Raw genomic sequence first — 19,284 nt, 5'->3', positions numbered from 1 at the left:
TTTTAATTATCTTTTGCATTTCTCTGACTCAAAATAGAGAACATATATTAATTACTAAGAGTGCTACTTCACATGATCCTATTTGCATTATAAGTATACTGTTCCTGAATTCTGGTTCACTTAGAGAGAGAGAGAGAGAGAGAGATTGAGAGAGAGAGAGGTGGGAATATTATCGCAGGTGGAGGGAACAGCAGATGCAAACGTTCTCATGTGGGAAGGCATGTGGCATGTGTGAGGAACAGAGAGAACACCCCTGATCTGGACACAGAGACAGGTAGGAAAGTGAAGAGAGCTGAGTAGCCAGATCATGTAGTCCTCCTAGGTCATGAAAGCAAGTTGCTTTTAACTTTATAAAACAGACTCATGCCATTATTTCCTAAAGTTATTAATGTTTTATTAGATTGGTGCAAAAGCGATTGAAAGTAATGGCAAAAACCACAATCACTTTTGCACCAACCTTAATAATAAAGAAACCAAGGGCAAAGTGTAGAGAAATGATGTCAACCTGCTGTTTTATAACGTACTGCCCCATATTTTCTCCCATTTGCTCTGCCTGACAACCCACCTCAAAGAATCTATTTTGTTAATTTCAGTTACTAGACGAGGAAATTTAAAACAACTTGCCCAAGTTGATACAGCTATTAACATAAAACCTAGGAATTATTTTTATTTACGAACGAATTATCCTTACCTTTCTAATATCTGGTTTACCAAAATCCAGATTGCCAATCTCCCTATATCAGTTATCTATCACAGCATAACAAATTACTCTAAAATGTAGTAACTTAAGCCTTCATATTGCTCGGGGGTCTATGGGTCATCTGGTGATTGTGTTGATCTGGACCAGACTCAGCCGATCTTCACTGGGCTTGCTCATGTGTTTGCAGTCACCTGGCTGGTCAGCCGAGATCCTGTTGGTCTAGGGTGACCTCACTAACATGTTGGTCAATTGGCTGATTGGTCACTGGGACAACGGAAGTGATTGGGTCACATCCCTTTAATCATGCAACAGGCCAGCTGAGGCTTTTTACACAAGAACAGCAAAGTTCCAAGAGAAGAAGTAAAAGGACGCAATGCTTAAAGATCTAGGCTTAGAAGGCCAGGTGCTGTGGCTCGCACCTGTAATCCCAGCACTTTGGGAGTCTGAGGCTAGCAGATTGCTTGAGCTCAAGAGTTTGAGACCAGCCTGGGCAACCCCATCTCTACTACAAGTGTAAAAATCAGCTGAGCGTTATGGCACACTCCTGTACTCTCAGCTATTCAGGAAGCTGAGGTGGGAGGGGGTGACAGAGCCAGACCCAATCTCAAAAAAAAAAAAGACCTAGGTTTAGAACAGACACCTATCTCTTTTGCATTCTATTGGCCAAAGAAAGTAACAAGGTCATCAGAATCCAAAGAAAGTGACAAGGCCATCAGAATCAGGTATCTTTGCAATCTACCAAAATCCCATTTCACAAAAAGCAAGAGGTAAATTGTTCCTAAGGTACTAATGATTAGGAACTATATCTAGAGTCCTGCTGTTCTTTCTGGTCATTTAAACTGGTTTTAAATGGGCAAAAGATTTAAACAGATATCTTATGAAATAAATTTTCCAACTGGCCAATTAAGCATATGAAACTATGCTCAATATAACTAGTCATAAGAGAAATGCAAATTAAAACTACGAGATACCATTTTACATACATAAGAATGTCTAAAATTACAAAAACTGGTAATACCAAGTGTTCACTAGTATGTGGAAAAACTAGAACTCTCTTACATTGCTGGTGGGAGTGTAAAATGGTATAGGTACGCTGAAGAACTGTTTTGTCAGCTTCTTCTCAGGTTAAACATACATATACTCATGACCCAACATTTCTATTCCTGAATATTAATCCATGAAAAATGAAAACATATATCCACAAAATGACTCATAAGGGAATATTTACTACAGCCTTCTCATAAGAACATAAAATGGAAATCATCCAAATACTCACCAATAGGAAAATGATAATCAAATTGTTATATATTCATAATATCGAATACTACTTAGCCATATAAAGGAACCAACTACTGACAGTAGTGGCTGCTGCCAACATGCTGGCTGCAACAGGGAAGTGGGGCTGGAGCTGCACACTCCATGGAGCCTGTGGGAGCCCTGAGCCTTCTGAGTTGAGATGGGAGCTCTCCGTGCAGCTGCAGCCGCCCAAACCGCAGCTGCAGACCCAGGCCTCCTGCTCTACAAAGCAGGCAGGAGCCCCACCCTCCTGGGGCTACAGCCGCCCAAACTGCAGCTGGGGATCTGAGCCTCAGTGCTCTTGGGGAAGTGCTCTTGGGGAAAGCCAGGAACAGGCAGGATCTGCCCTCGTGGGTGCAGCTGCAGCTGCCATACCCACAGCTGCAAACCTGGGCTTCCCATTCCAGGAAGTAGTCAGTAGGTGGGGCAAAGGGGGATGCCTGCCCCTTTTGAGTTAGCAGGGCAGGAGCTCCCAGGAGCAGCTCTGGCCTCCCTCCCAGGTGCAGGACCCGGGCATCTCTGCAGCCTGCACCCTCAGAGGCCCCAGGAAGCCCACACCACTTCCCACCCCCACCACCACTCCCACTCCCCATACCTGCAGGCTCAGAGGTGTCTGCTCCCACTGCCTGGCTTCTCTTTGCTCGATGCCTGCTCTGATCTCAGAGCGGAAGTTGAGGGCCATGAATGACAGCAGGAGACAGATCGATTGCTTGGCAGAAGGGTGCAGGGGCTCCAGTAAGACCCCTTCTTCAGGTCAGGGAGTCCTGAAGGCTGGAGACTGGGCTGCCAGTCCTACAGACTGGAGTAGAAACTCATAATGCCTCTTCCGGCCTGCCCATGCCGCTTATGAACAAATCAGCACATACTTCCTCCCTTCCAAGGTCCATAAAAGTTCTAAGCGCTCAGCTAGAGTAGACCAGAGGACAGCCAGAGGAGAGAGAAGGCAGAGAGATGAGGAGGGAACAATCAGCTGCAGAGCAGAGTACTCTTTCTGCTCATAGCTGGAGATAATGGGAGATGACTGGATGACCGGTTGCAGAGAGTAGTAGTACTTTCTCCACTGAGAGCTGCAGAGACAACCTGCCGGCAGAGAGGAGCCACCCTCTTGGATGAGAGCTTCAGAGACATCTGAATGACTTGCCTGCGGAGAGGAGCCACCCTCTCCAGGGCCTCCTCTCTGCTGAGAACTGAACACTCAATGAGACAACCTGCCCACAGATAGCAGCTACCCACTCCTTGAGCTGTTCTAACACTAAATAAAACTCTTCTTCACCCTTCACTTGCCTGTGTACCTCATTCTTCCTGGACACCGGACAAGAACTCAGGCAAAGGTGCTGTGGCCACAGAGGTTTCTGGCCAGAAAAATCAACACCCCAGAGACCCCATAACATTACTAATATACACAATATCATGAATGAATCTCAAAAACATGATGTGATTCTAATATTAAAACCAAAGACATTATAAGAAAAGAAAATGAAGAATTATATACCATAACCCAGTAGAATTCATCCCAGCAATGCAAGTCTGCTTCAATGTTCAAAAATTAATGTAATCTATCACCTCAGCAGGCTAAAAAATAAAAATTACATGATCACATCAATAGATTCAGAAAAAGCATTTGACTTTAATACCCATTTATGATAAAAACTCTTAGTAAACTAGAAACAAAGTTGAGCTTCCTTATCTTCATAAAGAATATCTACAAAAAACCTACATCTAACATCATACTTTAATGGTGAGAAATTGGAAGCTTTCTCACTAAGATACAGAACAAGTCAAGGAGGTCCTCTCTTTCCACTTCTTTTCAACATTGTGCTAAAAATACTAGCTCATGTCATAAGACAAGAAAAGTAAATAAGTATACACATTGGGAAGGAAGAAATAAAACTGTCTTTGTTCACGGCCAGGCACAGTGGCTCATACCTATAATTCCAGCACCTTGGGAGGCTGAGGCAAGCAGATCACTTGAGGTCAGGAGTTCAAGACCAGCCTGGCCAATATGGTGAAATCTCATCTCTACTAAAGATACAAAAACTTAGCCAAGCATGGTGGCATCAGCCTGTAATCCCAGCTACTCAGGAGGTTGAGGCACAGAATCACTTGAACAGCAGAGGCAGAGGTTGCAGTGAGCCAAGATCACAACCCTGCACTCCAACCTGGGCAACAGTGAGACTCTATCTGAAAAACAAAGCAACAACAAAAAAAATTTATCTTTATTCACAGATGGCATGAGAGTCTACAAGAAATTTTTTTAGCAGTAGATGGGCTAAGGTTTATTTCCATATTTAACATTTTAAAAAATTATTCATTTATTTCCAAAACATGGCAGACAATTGAGAGTACTATTGAAACACTTACAATTCAGAGAGGGTCAGGGCAGGAAAGATCACAACCCCATTCCTGAGGTGGAGAGAAAGATCTGAGCCAGGCCTCCATCTTAAACCAGGCTCCTCTATTAAGCAGAGACAACCAAAAGATAAGAAAGACTTGGCCTCGCCAGGTATGGTGGCTCATGCCTGAAATCCCAACACTTTGGGAGGCCAAGGTGGGCAGATCACGAGGTCAAGAGATTGAGATCATCCTGGCCAACATGGTGAAACCCCGTCCCCACTAAAAATACAGAAATTAGCTGGGCGTGGTGGTGGGTGCCTGTAATCCCAGCTACTCGGGAGGCTGAGGCAGGATAATTGCTTGAACCTGGGAGCAGACGTTGCAGTGAGCCGAGATAGCGCCACTGCGCTCCAGCCTGGTGACAGAGTGAGACTCTGTCTCAAAAAAAAAAAAGAAAAAAGAAAAAGAAAGCCTTGGCCTCATCCCCATCAGGAGATAGCCTGAATTGCTCACAGATAAGAAAGAACTTGACCATAGTGCGGATTGGTTCCTGATGAGTCATTAGGAAAGTCAGTTGGGTCTCTCTTCAGTAGGTGGCCTAGCACCCCTCTGGAGGACAGAGAGCAGTAGTCTGGGGCTGGAGGCTGAGGGCCAACATCCAACAGAAGTTACCTTCTTCCCAGTAACACTTTGTTCCTTTTTTCAACAGCAAGAAACCTGAAATCCAGAGAAGTCATTTTAAAAATCCCTTCTGGCTGCAACCTGAAAGCAACTCCCAAGCCAGACTGGGGGTAGAGATCATGACTCCAATTTCAGTGGGCCTCTTCTTTCACAGGGGAGCAGCCAGAGAAGAAGCTGGTGTTGCTGGCCAGAGCTCGTTTCTTTTTTTTCCCTGGAGCCTTATTTTCTTGGTATTCTGTTGCTACACCTTTCGACTCCGGGAGGTGAAAAGGGAAGGGAGCTGGAGCAGTCTTCTTTGACGGCACCTGCTCTATGTCAAACATCTCTTTCAGGATCTTGCTGTTGGGGGTGGCACAGACGGGGTTAAAGAAGCTCAATCCTGGGGTCACCTCAGTAGGATCCTCCAGTTTGAAGGAGCCTTCAGAATCCTGGGTCCATTCAACAGTGTCCAAGCTATCCTTGCCTTGCTGGCGGTTCCGACACTTTGTGGGGTCACAGCAACAGGCCACACCACAGTCAGACTTTTGCTTCCTGCACCCACACTGCTTGTTTCCACACCAGCCCTTGCAGGAACACCCTTGGATGTTCTTCCTGGACACCTTAACTGATTTTGTTGGCTTCCATTCCTCATCATCCCCCTCGTCACTGTCACCATCACCATCACCGTCCTCATGCTCATTCACAGAATCTGAACAATATTTTAGATCCTCGATGTCCATGCTTTGCTCCAGAAACTTAACTTTTCTAACACGAGAAGGTTTTGGCTTAGGTGGGATATATTCAAAAGAAGAGTCTGGAGATAGAAGGGTATCCTTAGGAAGATGCTTCTGTCTGCTGGCTACCTGGAGGAGGGTCAGTTTCTGCTTGATGATTTCATTGTCTCGGAGAAGCTGCTGATTTTGCTCACACACTTCTCGCATCTTCTCAGGTTCTACATCCTGACACTTCAGTGGGCTCAGCAGCTGCTGTTCCTTTTCACCAACTGATTCCTCTAACTGTTTCTCTGCTATTTGGCTTTGCTCCACCTGGCTGAAAAGGTATAGCAGCTTCTCTTGGTGCTGTTGCTCCATTCTGACCAGCTCGGCTTGTAACTCTGTCTCTATCTCAGCAAAATGATTTCGTTCCTCAAACAGCATCTTCTCCATGTCAGCACAGCTGGCCTTGCTGTGTCTCAGGCTGTTTTCAAGTTTGGTGACATGTATTTTGGAGGAGACCAGCTCTCCAATCAAATATTTCAGTGCACACTTGGCTTCCAGAATGGTGGCAATATTCTCCCAGCGTTGTTTTGGCCTGTCTTCACTTTCTGCATCAAGCAGCTTCTGCTGTAGGTCAGCAATCTGAGCACTCCTGAGTTCCATTTCAGTCTCTAGGCTTTCGATTTGTTTTGTAATATAATCTTCTGACTCCAAAACTTGACCACACACTTCAGTAAGAGAGAATGTATGCCTCTGGAGTTTAGAAGGTGGAGTCTCCCCAGATTCTCTTTTTTCTTTGAGATGAGCCACATCCTGAGCCAGGATCTTTCTATCTTCAAGGAGGTCTTTCAGATGGCGTTTGGCTTCCTCAGTACTAACCATAACCTCAATTTCATTTCCAAGCCAATTCTTCACTTGAGCTGCAACGCCTTCCATTCCATGGCTCTGAGTCTGTTTCTGCTTATCTGTGGCCTCCCGTTGTTTCTGGAGAGCATCCTTGAGACGCTTGTTGGCAGCTGCTGCCTCCTCTGTTTTACGTCTGAGCACACTGGATTGTTTCTTGAAGTTTCTTTCAAGTTTGAGCAGCTCATATTGCCTCTTACGATCTCGTTCTTTTAATTGTATTACTTCCTTGTCTTTTTTCTGCTTCCACTGTCTAAACTTCTCAGCATCTTCTTTCATTTGACGCATGAACTGTACCCGCTGTTTTTTCATTGTCTGTATCTCCTGGTTCAGTTTGGAGACAGTATGCTCTGTGGATTCCTTTAGTTTCAGAAGTTTGGACTGCTCATTCAGTTTCTTCTTCAGATCAGCTATTTGTCCCTCCAGCTCCTGGAGACGTTTGCGGCAGCGCTCACTCAACTTGGCTTGGTTGACATCCTTCTTTACTGTCTGAAGTTCAAGAACCACTTCTTCCTTTTCCTTTTGTAGATTGATGACTTCTAACTCTAGACTTTTTATATTATCCTGGTATTGAAACTGAATGGGCTGCAGTTGGCTGTCATTCTGAGTCATCTTTCTAACTAGGGCCTCTTTCAGTGCAAGGGTGTTATTCAACTCAACCAGCTCCTTAGACATCTGAGCTTGACAGAGAGCATGCTGAGTGGTAAAAGCATCAGAAGATCTGCTCGTCTCTAGAGTGTTTTCCACTTGAGCTTCTTGTTCCACCGCAGTTTCAATGGCTGCAGCCATGCAAGCAACAGTTTCATCCGATAACTGGGTAATCAGTTGCTGCAGGTTACAAATTATCTCTACATTTTCTTTCAATTCCTGGTCTTCCAAAGTCTCCAGTAGCTTTTGAAGATCCAGTTTGCAGGCCGCATGCTGCCTGAGCTCTTCTAGCTTGGCGTTCATTTTTTCATTTGCTTGCTCTGTCAAAATGATCCTCTCCAACATCTGGGCTGTCTGACCAGCTGCCTCGCTCAGACCACGACTTAATTTTTCATTCTCCTCTATCAGGGACTGATTCTTCTCCATCAGGGATTGTAGATTCTCTGATGGTTCCACATTTCTCGATCCAGGCAAGGTATCTCCATGGGCTTCTAGCAACAAGACTTGTAGCTGTTGTACCTGTTGCTTTAGATGATTAAGTTCAGCTGTCTGGGGATCAATATTAACAATAGGTTTGTTCTTGATTTTTCTTGCTCTGTCAGCATAGCGAAGAGTATTTAATGTTTCCTCTAGATTGGAGTCAGCAGGACTCACACAGGCTATCATAAGAGTATGGCTATTACCTCCTAGAGAATCTTGAAGCAGTCGAGTCAACTTGGAATCTCTGTAGGACACAAAGCCACCCTTTTTGTCATCTCCAAGAGCACTGATTACATTTCCCAAGCATAGGAGGCCTCGGTTAATATTAATACCCTCTTTTAGACGATCCCCTTCAGCTTTGGTTTTCTTCTGTCTTTCTGATCCAGCGAGGTCTACAAGATGCAGCTTGGAGCGAAAGCTGCTATTCCTGTCACTTTTCTTTCTTTGCTCTACGGAGATTGTAAAGATGGCATGAGATCGGGACGACTGGGAGTTCATAGCTGTGGAGGCCACAGTTCTAGAGTTGTTGCCCTGCTCCAAACAGGAAACAGTATCCAAGGCAACTAAAACAGTCTTCTCAGTGAGTCCCACAATCTTTATGCCTTCCTTAGGATCCTCCCGTATATGTATTTGAGCTTTCTCACGAGATGGGCACAGAAGATCCAAAATTTCTTCATTGTAAATCTCTAAGTAAGACACTTTCAGAGTAAATTCAAAGTCACTCTTTTTATCAATTTCTTTGAACAGCAGTTGTATTACTCTAGGAATAACCCCAACAGTTGGATCATTCTCTTGCTCTGTAGTGTATGCACCTCCCATCGAATAGGTTTTTCCAGAGCCAGTCTGCCCATAAGCCAGGACCGTAGCATTATATCCTTTAAATACGCCTTTTATGAGCGGCGCCACTGCTGTATTGAAGAGTTCTTCCTGTTCAGTAGAGGGGTCAAACACAAAGTCGTAGGTGAAGGATTTATCAGTACCAACCACCACCTGCGGCTCCCCGGCCACGAAGGAAAGGCACATCTGGCAGCCCTCGCTAATCTCTTTGGGGACCAGAGGGCGACAACGCAGTGCCACTCTTACAGGAATTCCCTTCACCTCTTCCTTCATGATCGTATCTCAGCACCGTCTCAAACTAAATGTTCCTTCTCCGTCCTCTCCGGGTCTCCCGGTCCCCGCTGGAGCTTTAACCGCCAAGCTTCAAATCCATCCGAGACGCCAACCAATTGCAGTGCAGATGGCCCAAGACGCCAACCAATTGCAGTGCAGATGGCCCGAGGGCAGGGCACCCACGGCGGCTCGCGCAGGCCGGCGCGGTGGGAAGGGGAGGGTAAGCCCAGGCATTTTTTTAACCAACAACAGAAAAACGACCAGGAACTAACAAGTGAGTATAGTATAAAGTTTCAGGCTACAAGGTTAATAAACAAAAGTAAATTGGCTTCCTATATACCAACAGTGAATAAGTGATATTTGAAATTAAAAGTACAATCCCACTTACATTAGCACTTAAAAAATGAAATAGTTATAAATCTAACAAAACATGTTTAAGATCCACATATGGAAAACTACAAAACTCTGATGAACAAGATCAAAGGAGAACTAAATAAATGGAGAGATATTTTATGTTCATGGATAGGAAGACTGAATATCATAAAGATGTCAGTTCTTCCCAAATTGATCTGTCCATTCAATGCAATTCAAATCAAAATTCCAGCAAGTTATTTTGTGGATATTGACAAACTGACTCTAAAGCTTATATAGAAAGGCAAAAAAACAAAAATACAATAGCAAACATAATATTGAAGGAGAAGAACAAAATCATAAGACTGACACTACCCAACTTCGAGACTTACTATAAAACTACAGTAATCAAGACAATGTGATATTGGCAAAATAATAGATAAATAGATCAATGTATTAGAATAGAGAGACAATATAGATACAGTGAATAGACCCACATAATATAGTCAATTTGTTCTTTTCCAAAGGAGCAAAGGCAATACAATGAAACAAAGATAGTTTTTTCAACAAATTATGCTGGAACAACTGAACTTCTGCATGCAAAAAAGAGGAAGAAAGAAGGAGGAGGAGGAGGAGGAAGGGGAAGGAGGAAGAAGAAGGAGAAGAAAGAAGAAAAAGAAAAAGGAGGAGGAGGAGGAGGAGGAAGAAGAAGAAGAAGAAAAAGAAGAATCTACACTCAGACCTTACAGCCTTAAAAACAATTCCCTCAAAATGGATCACAGTCCTAACTGGAAAATGCAAAACCATTAAACTCCTAGAAAATAACACAGGAGAAAACCAAATGAACTTAGGTATGATGATGACTTTTTAGATATAACACCAAAGCTACAATCCATGAAATACGTCCTTAATAAGTTTCATTAAAATTAATAACTCCTACTCTTCAAACAAAACTGTCAACAGAATAAGAAGACAAGCCATAGACTGAGAGAAAATATTTGCAAAAGACACTTCTGATAAAGGAATGTTATCCAAAATATACAAATAACTCTTAAAATGCAACAATAAGTAAATAAATGACCTGATTTTAAAATGGACCAAAGGCTTTAACAGACATGTCACAAAAGAAAATATAAACATGGCAAATAAGCATCTGAAAAGATGTTCCATATCATATTTGGTCAGAAAAATGTAAATTAAAACAATAAGGGCCAGGTGCGGTGACTTACACCTGTAATCCCAGCACTTTGGGAGGCCAAGGCGGGTGGATCATGAGGTCAAGAGATCGAGACCATCCTGGCCAACATGGTGAAACTTTGTCTCTACTAAAAATACAAAAATTAGCTGGGCATAGTGGTGCATGCCTGTAGTCCCAGCAACTCGGGAGGCTGAGGCAGGAGAATTGCTTGAACCCAGGAGGTGGAGGTTACAGTGAGCTGAGATTGCGTCACTGCACTCCAGCTTGGGGACAGAGCAAGACTCTGTCTCAAAAAATAAATAAATAAAAGAAAAAAAAAAAAAACAATAAGATACCCCTACACACCTACTAGAATGGCCAAAATCTGGAACACTGTCAACACCAAATGCTGGTAAGGATATGGAGCAGCAGTAATCTCATTTATTGCTGATGGGAATGCAAAATGGTATAGCCACTTGGGAAGGCAGTTTGGTGGTTCCTTACACAACATAACATACTCTTACCATATGATCCAGCTGTCACACTCCTTAGTATTTACCCAAGGGAATTACATTCCCACAAAAACCTACATGTGGATGTTTACGGCAACTTTATTGCCAAAACTTGGAAGCAAGAAAGATGTTGAAGGACATCAGTACATCCAAACAACAGAATATTATTCAGCACTAAAAAGAAACGAGCCACTCAAGCCATAGAAAGACACAGAAGAAACTTCAATGTCTGTTACTCAGTGAAAGAAGCCAAACTGAGAAGGCTACATACTGTGTGATTCTAGCTATATGACATTCTGGAAAAGGCAAAACTCTGAAGACAGTAAAAAGATTAGTGGTTGCTAAGGATTACGGGGAGGGAGGGATGAACAGGCAGTGTACAGAGGATTTCTAGGGCAGTGAAACTACTTTGTATGATACTATAAAGATGAATATATGTTATTATATATTTGTCTAAATCTTAGAATGTACAACACTAAGAGTGAACCCTAATGTAAACTATTGGCTTTGAATGATAAGGATGTGTCAATGTAGGTTCATTAATTATCACAAATGTACCATTCTGGTGCTGGATGTTTATAACAGTGGAAGTTATGCATGTCTGGGGGAAGAAGGCATGTGGGAAATCTCTGTACTTCCCTCTTAATTTTGCTGTGAATCTAAAACTGATCTAAAAAATGTAAGTCTTTAAAAAAAATGTTGAGCAAAAGATGCAAGACCAAAAAGCAAAATCTGTACGATTCCATTCATGTGAAATTCTAAAACAAGAAAAAATAAACTATGGTAATATTAAATAGAAGTCAGAAAGTGGTTGCTGGTGTATGGGGGCAGGGGAGGATTGACTAGAAAGTGACACAAGGGGTGCCCCTTGGGTGTGATGAAGATGTTTTAGGTCCTGTTTTTGATGATGGATGCTCAAGTTATGTATTTGTGGAAACTTAATAAATTAAATACTTAATCTGTATGTTTTAAGACCTTAATTGTATCTCAGTTAAAAATAAGCTGGCTTTAAAAATTGATCTCCGTCACAGATTCAAAAATGTATATACACACATTCTTCCTGTAATTTCAGTGTGTTCCCAGATCTCAGAGGTTCACAGAGTCCAGGTTAAGAACTCCTGGACTAAATGACTTTTAAGGGCTTTCCAATATTTCACATAAAGGGAAAGAGTTCTGGAATTATAATGCAATCACAGAGTCAGAGGGGAAAAATGATTACCCCAAATTCCATTTACTCATATTTCACCTACAGCATAAAGCAAGAAAAACACACATGATTTTTGGAAGTTAACTGCAAAGGTCAATGTCTTCATTCTGGCCTGATGGAGCAGCGGTGGAAGCCAGGGACCTCATCATAAAGAACAGCAAGGACTGGAGAAGGCTGCTAGCTGGAGAAGGCTACTTCTGTCACGAGACAGAAGTCCTAGTTTGGAGGCTCAGCAGTACCACTAACAAACTGAGGAGCCTAGAGGGAATCTGGGGATCAATCAGGACAACTGTGTCTTCTTCTTTTTTATTTTTATTTTTATTTATTTTTTTTTTTCATTTTTAAGGTGTGCACTTTATTCAACTGGTCTCAAGTCAGTGTACAGGTAAGCCCTGGCTGCCTCCACCCACTCCCAGGGAGACCAAAAGCCTTCATACATCTCAAGTTGAGGGACCAAAAAAAGGGGTAGCCACAGAGGCTAAAATCTTTCAAAATAAAACAAAATAAAAAAAGTATTAAGGCGAAATTTAAAAAGTTTTTCATTACATAATTTACAACAAAAGCAATGCTGTTACCTCCCGTGTGGACTCGGGAGAGGGCTGGGCCATTCTCCTTATGCGAGAAGTGGGGTGGCTTTTGGGAGGGCAAGGGACTTCCTGTAACAATGCATCTCACGATATTTGGAATGACTTAAAAAAAACAATGTACACAATCAAGTCCTCGGCCACATTGTAGAACTTTGGGGGATGCTCGCTCCAACCGACTGCTGTCACCTTCACCGTTCCAGTTTTTAAATCCTGAGTCAAGCCAAAAAAAAAAAAAAAAAAAAAAAACAAAAAAAACAAATAAAGCCATGCCAATCTCATCTTGTTTTCTGCGCAAGTTAGGTTTTGTCAAGAAAGGGTGTAACGCAACTAAGTCACAGTCCGCCTAGAAGCATTTGCGGTGGACGATGGAGGGGCCAGACTCGTCGTACTCCTGCTTGCTGATCCACATCTGCTGGAAGGTGGACAGCAAGGCCAGGATGGAGCCACCGATCCACACGGAGTACTTGCGCTCGGGAGGAGCAATGATCTTGATCTTCATTGTGCTGGGTGCCAGGGCGGTGATCTCCTTCTGCATCCTGTCGGCGATGCCAGGGCACATGGTGGTACCGCCAGACAGCACTGTGTTGGCATACAGGTCTTTGCGGATGTCCACGTCACATTTCATGATGGAGTTAAAGGTAGTTTCGTGGATGCCACAAGATTCCATGCCCAGGAAAGAAGGTTGGAAGACTGCCTCAGGGCAGCGGAACCGCTCGTTGCCAATGGTGATGACCTGACCATCAGGCAGCTCATAGCTCTTCTCCAGGGAGGAGCTGGAGGCCGCCGTGGCCATCTCCTGCTCGAAGTCCAGGGCGACATAGCACAGCTTCTCCTTGATGTCACGCACGATTTCCCGCTCAGCTGTGGTGGTGAAGCTGTAGCCACGCTCGGTGAGGATCTTCATGAGGTAGTCAGTCAGGTCCCGGCCAGCCAGGTCCAGACGCAGGATGGCGTGGGGGAGGGCATACCCCTCATAGATGGGCACAGTGTGGGTGACCCCGTCACCGGAGTCCATCACGATGCCAGTGGTACGGCCAGAGGCGTACAAGGAAAGCACGGCCTGGATGGCCACATACATGGCTGGGGTGTTGAAGGTCTCAAACATGATCTGGGTCATCTTCTCACGATTGGCCTTGGGGTTCAGGGGGGCCTCAGTAAGCAGCACGGGGTGCTCCTCAGGAGCCACACGCAGCTCATTGTAGAAAGTGTGATGCCAGATCTTCTCCATGTCGTCCCAGTTGGTGACAATGCCGTGCTCGATGGGGTACTTCAGGGTCAGGATACCTCTCTTGCTCTGGGCCTCGTCACCCACCTAGGAGTCCTTCTGACCCATGCCCACCATCACACCCTGGTGCCTGGGGCGCCCCACGATGGAGGGGAAGACGGCCCGGGGAGCATCGTCGCCCGCGAAGCCGGCCTTGCACATGCCGGAGCCGTTGTCGACAACAAGTGCAGCGATATCATCATCCATGGTGAACTGGCGGCGGGTGTGGACGGGCGACGGAACGGCAAAGGCGAGGCTCTGTGCTCGCGGGGCGGACGCGGTCTCGGCGGTCTATTTTTATTTTTTTAGACAGGGTCTTACTTTGTCACCCAGGCTGGAGTGCAGTGGCATTGAAGTACTGCAGCCTCAACCTCCCGGGCTCAAATGATCATCCATCCCACCTCAGCGGCCCAAGTAGCTGGGACTACAGCTGCATGTCATCATGCCTGGCTAATTTCTACTCATTTGTCTGTTTGTTTGTTTTTGGCAGAGACCATGTTTACCATGTTGCCCGGGCTGCTCTTAAACTCCTGAACTTAAGGGATCCTCCGACCTCCACCTCCCAAAGTACTGGGATTACATGTATCCACTACCATGCCTGTCCAACAGTGTCATTTCAAGGAGGAACACATTGAGTCCTAGCAAAGGAGACTGAGTGGCTCAGCAGTTTTCTGGCAGACTATAGATTAGAACCCTGCCTTATCAAACCCAATTGTTTTGGACCCTGTTGCCTTGTTTTCCCAGTCACTATTTTCTAAGAATTTCTTCTTCCCATTCTGCATAGGGTTGTAAAAATTGCTATATTTCTTCAGTGTAACCCTCCTTATCTGCCCTATGGTTTATGAATCCAGATGTGAGTATCTTTTTTTTTTTTTTTTGAGACAGTCTCGCTCCGTCACCAGGTGCCAGGCTGGAGTGCAGTGGTGTGATCTCGGCTTACTGCAACCTCCGCCTCCTGGGTTCAAGCAATTCTCTTGCCTCAGCCTCCTGAGTAGCTGGGACTACAGGCATGTGCCACCACGCCCAGCTAATTTTTGTATTTTTAGTAGAGACGGGGTTTCACCATGTTGGCCAGGATGGTCTCAATCTCTTGACTTCATGATCTGCCTGCTTCAGCCTTCCAAAGTGCTGGGATTATAGGCGTGAGCCACCGCGCCCGGCCAGATGTGAGTAACTGACTCAGGTTATGCCAATCTGTCTGGGGGTGGGGGTGGTAAGGGGAATGAAGAAAAGAGAGGGGAGGAGTAGGATAGCAGTAGGCCAAGGGAAAAAAGATTCCATCTCCTAGTAGATGTTTATACTACCCATACAAACCACCAAGCCATCGGCAATGGCCGATATCTGCCCCATGTCTGGGAAATCTGTAAATCAGATGTGCCCAGGAACTGGAGCTGCTGGTCAGCTTTCAGATTATTTCTATAAAGCTTCTGAGAGTTCAGAGATAATTCAAGAGATACTTAGTCCAGAGACCATAAAAATACTGTGGGGGAAACTAAAACTAATGGTGGCAACTAAGACGAGTTGGCATATTAACTAAAAATGAGTATCTCTGAAGCTGAGACTCCTCATTCTAAGGAAAGGATGTGTGAAAAGATGTGACTATTCATCATACTGTTACTTATATTAGCAAGAAATTGAAAATTGCCTAAATGTCCAAAATAAAAGTGTTAAATAAATGTTGATGTAGCCCTGTGATAAAACATTATATAAACATTAAATATCCTGTCCTAGAAGAATACTTAATGATTTGGCCATTGCTTTCCATATAATATTAAGTATAAACGATAAAATACAAACTATATAAAATATAATAATTTCAATTTTTTAAAAGTATAGCTATTTATATTTATGTACATAGAAAAAAGGCTGGAAGAAGAAAACATGCTAACATATGTTATCTTTGATAAATCAGATTTGGTTTTGTTCCAATCGGTCCCTGGTTACCTAGCAGAATTAAGGACAGAGAAAAGCAACTTACTCTACTTCTACCCAATCCACCCAATTAAATTAAATGCCCTAAATGCCACATTTCTTAAAGGGGAAAAAGGACGTATCTATTGGAGTTGTAGACAAAGAGGAAGAATGGCACCAACTCCATGTCTTTCTAAATGTTTTACTCTTGGCCCCAGGCAGGGCGTCTTCAGGATCCTAAGCATCGCTCCTGAGATAATGTGGCAAGCAACGGTTGCAAGGTAATTATCCCTCATGACTCCAGTTGGTTTACTGCTGGGTTCCTGCCAAAGATGCTTGTTCTGGAGAAATCAGATCAGTCAAGGTGGCTCTCAATGCGCCACCTGATGAAATGGATGAGACCTATAGCATCCCATTTTGTCACCTGGGCTTTGTTTTCTCATAGTACCTGTCTTTTTTTTTTTTTTTTTTTTGTCATCAGTGGTCTCTGACACAAAATTGTCTTTAGAGAAACAAGGGCATAGTTTTCACTGATTATTTACTCATAGGCAGGGGTAATAATAAAAATATGTAACAACCTGATCAGCACATCCTCCTTCCCTTCTGTGCCAATAAGAATAGGCACAGCAACAGCTCTGGAGTCATGTTCTAGAGGCCGTTTGCTATTCTTGGCATTAACCTTTCAGTTGCTGGATCATGAAGAGGACCTGAGAGGTGGTTTCTGGGGAGGGCCGGGGCAGGGGGAGTCATCGGGAGAGATCATTTGGGACACAAAGCAGCATCTATTACCAATTGTGTGAACACAGTTCAATATTTTAACAACCAGTTATGGTCATGCCTGTGTAGAGTCACACCCATAGAGCTAGGCAGGAGGGGCCCTGCTCTGAGTTCCCCATTTTAGAAGACCCCACGTGACACAAAAAATCTGTTTATTAAAAAATACATGGGCCCCTTTGTCCATCAATGCTTAACACTAGTAAGCATGGCCCATTCCCTCAACACCTCCTCTCATGACCGGCATCATCCAGGCCCCAGGGAAGCAACTCTGCTCTTGCTCTGTGTCCGTGAACACCACGAGTCCAAATGCCATGTAGGTTTGCAGATTGCATCACTGCTGACATCAAAGACAGGCTGCGATTCAGACTGCACAGAAGATTTTTGTGATGGGAGTGGTCAGCTTAGAGAAAAGGCAAATTAACTAATTTGTCACATCCTTCCACAAAGATAGCACAAATGTGATAAATTCTAAATAATGAAATATTATTTCCCAGTAGTACTGTCCTTTTTTTTCTTCTCTTTGTTGCTTCAATATGTATTCCAGAGATACTCACAAATTAACGTGGTATTCATAATAATGATATTCATAATTCATGATATTCACAAATTAACATAGTACTCATAACATGCACTCAATGACTAAGGCATATCTGCCATATTTACAGCTCATCCGTACGTGATATCATGGAAAGCTATTTGGAATTTATTAAGTAGAATAATAAGGTGCAGAACAGTATGTACATTATGTTCCCATTTGTGGTTTTCTTTTAAGATCATATACATAGAGACATACATTTGTACAGGTAGAATAAATTTCTGGAATTTTTTGTCTCAAGGGAAGGGGACTTGGGGGTCCAGCAACAGAGGATCTCACTTTTTATTTCATGCCCTCCTGAAGTTTTTAAATATTTAGTTTTCATTCATAGATTTCTCTTCTGATATTTTTAAACTAGTGTTTAATCTAAAAATTCCTTTTACACTGAATGATTTTCATTTGCTTGTTTGTTTACCTATATTTTCTAATTTTTCTATGTTGAACATGTATTATTTGATAACTTTGAATTCATAAAAATTATAGTCATCAGTCAATTTCCCTCACTCATTGGCCCAATGTGCTTTCATGGTATTTCCTCCTTTTCTCTGTAGTTGAGAATGTGTGGGTTTCTAGGTGTCCTGGGAAATGAAGCTACTGCAGCAGGTGGTGGGGAGTTGTCTAAGAGAGACAGAGAGAGAGAGAGAACGTGAAACAGAAAGACAAAGACCGAGAGAGATATAAATATACATAGAGAACAGAGACAGAGACGGTGAGAATAATCACAATCCCCCTGGATGAGCAAACCCAGGAAAGCAGCAAGGGTAACTCTTTCTCCTAGAGGGTATCCAGGGAAGCTTTCCAGCAGCACTCTCATCTCTGGAAATCACAAGGCCCAGGCTACATAGACGGCATAGAGATTGCAACAGGAGCTGAGGCAGAGAAAGAAAGTAGTCCGGCTGCCGACCTTAAGTCAGTATCACCCTTTAAACTGCAGCAGCCCATCCACACAACCACCAGCCTGCCAACTTTCCCAGCACCTAGGCGTCCCGGTCATTCCAGCTGCCAGCCCACCGGTTTGTGCACAAGCAGTCCAAGACTCTGAAGGCCAAGCAAGAATGCTCCTTGATCCTGAGCTTCGTATCTCCAGCTCCAAATCCCTCAGCCTTCTTTTTAAAAATGCCTTTTAGCTCCATTTCATTTCATCTCATTCTAAAATCTACTACATCATTTGGGGAAATGGGACTCTTTTGATCTGCAATTGCCTGGCTATTCATAATTGATAACCTGCCCTGGGAAAAAAAAAATAGGCACCATTAGCTGTTCCATTTGATATGCCCCAAGTTTCAATTATGGAAGCCCCACTAGTTGAACAGAACCTGATTCCAGTGAGGCAAATCCATAAGTGAAGGGTGCAGGGGAGAACAAGAGAAAGAGACAAAGAGACACTGAGAGACAGAGACCAAGAGTCCAACCAATAGAAATACATACCCACTTGAGGGCATGTTTATCTCAGCAAATTGCTCACAGTAAATGCTCAATAAATATCGGTTGAGTGGATGGATAAATGTTAATCTAAAACCAGAAATACCATTTGACCCAGCAATCCCATTATTGGGTGTATGCCCAAAGGATTATAAATTATTCTGTAAAGATGCATGCACACATATGTTTATTGCAGCACTATTCACAATAGCAAAAACTTGGAACCAACCCAAATGCCCATCAATGACAGACTAGATAAAGAAAATGTGGCACATATACACCATGGAATACTATGCAGCCATAAAAATGGGTAAGTTCGTGTCCTTTGCAGGGACACGGATGAAGCTGGAAACCATCATTCTCAGCAAACTAAGACAGAAACAGAAAATGAAACATTGCCTATTCTCACTCATAAGTGGGAGTTGAACAATGAGAACACAAGGACACAGGGATGGGAACATCACCCACTGGGGCCTGTCGGGGGTGGGGGGCTAGGGGAGGGATAGCATTAGGAGAAATACCTAATGTAGATGATGGGTTGATGGGTGCAGCAAACCACCATGGCACGTATATACCTATGTAACAAACCTGCACGTTCTGCACATGTATCCCAGAACTTAAAGTATAATTAAAA

The 19,284-nt window shown here is 43.6% G+C and overlaps 1 protein-coding gene and 1 pseudogene across 2 annotated transcripts; both read right to left on the bottom strand.

Annotated features, from left to right (window-relative positions):
* Positions 1 to 5,142: 5,142 nt before the first annotated feature.
* KIF4B (kinesin family member 4B) lies at positions 5,143 to 8,891 on the bottom strand. Its single transcript, XM_032263803.1, has one exon. The coding sequence runs from the start codon at positions 8,845 to 8,847 to the stop codon at positions 5,143 to 5,145; it is 3,705 nt and encodes a 1,234-aa protein (XP_032119694.1). The 5' UTR covers positions 8,848 to 8,891.
* A 3,528-nt stretch (positions 8,892 to 12,419) lies between these two features.
* On the bottom strand, positions 12,420 to 14,244 carry LOC116540319 (annotated as a pseudogene). Its single transcript, XR_004264389.1, has one exon. The product of XR_004264389.1 is annotated as an actin, cytoplasmic 1-like (transcript).
* Positions 14,245 to 19,284: the final 5,040 nt, after the last annotated feature.

This window comes from Sapajus apella, unplaced genomic scaffold (genome assembly GCF_009761245.1).
Source record: "Sapajus apella isolate SASKATOON/1434 unplaced genomic scaffold, GSC_monkey_1.0 scaffold138, whole genome shotgun sequence".
Lineage (NCBI taxonomy): Eukaryota > Metazoa > Chordata > Mammalia > Primates > Cebidae > Sapajus > Sapajus apella.
This window is presented reverse-complemented; position numbering and strand designations above follow the sequence as displayed.

Bases quoted from the DNA above. Each gene is read 5' to 3' on its own strand.
- KIF4B (XM_032263803.1), bottom strand. From the start codon at position 8,847: ATGAAGGAAGAGGTGAAGGGAATTCCTGTAAGAGTGGCACTGCGTTGT.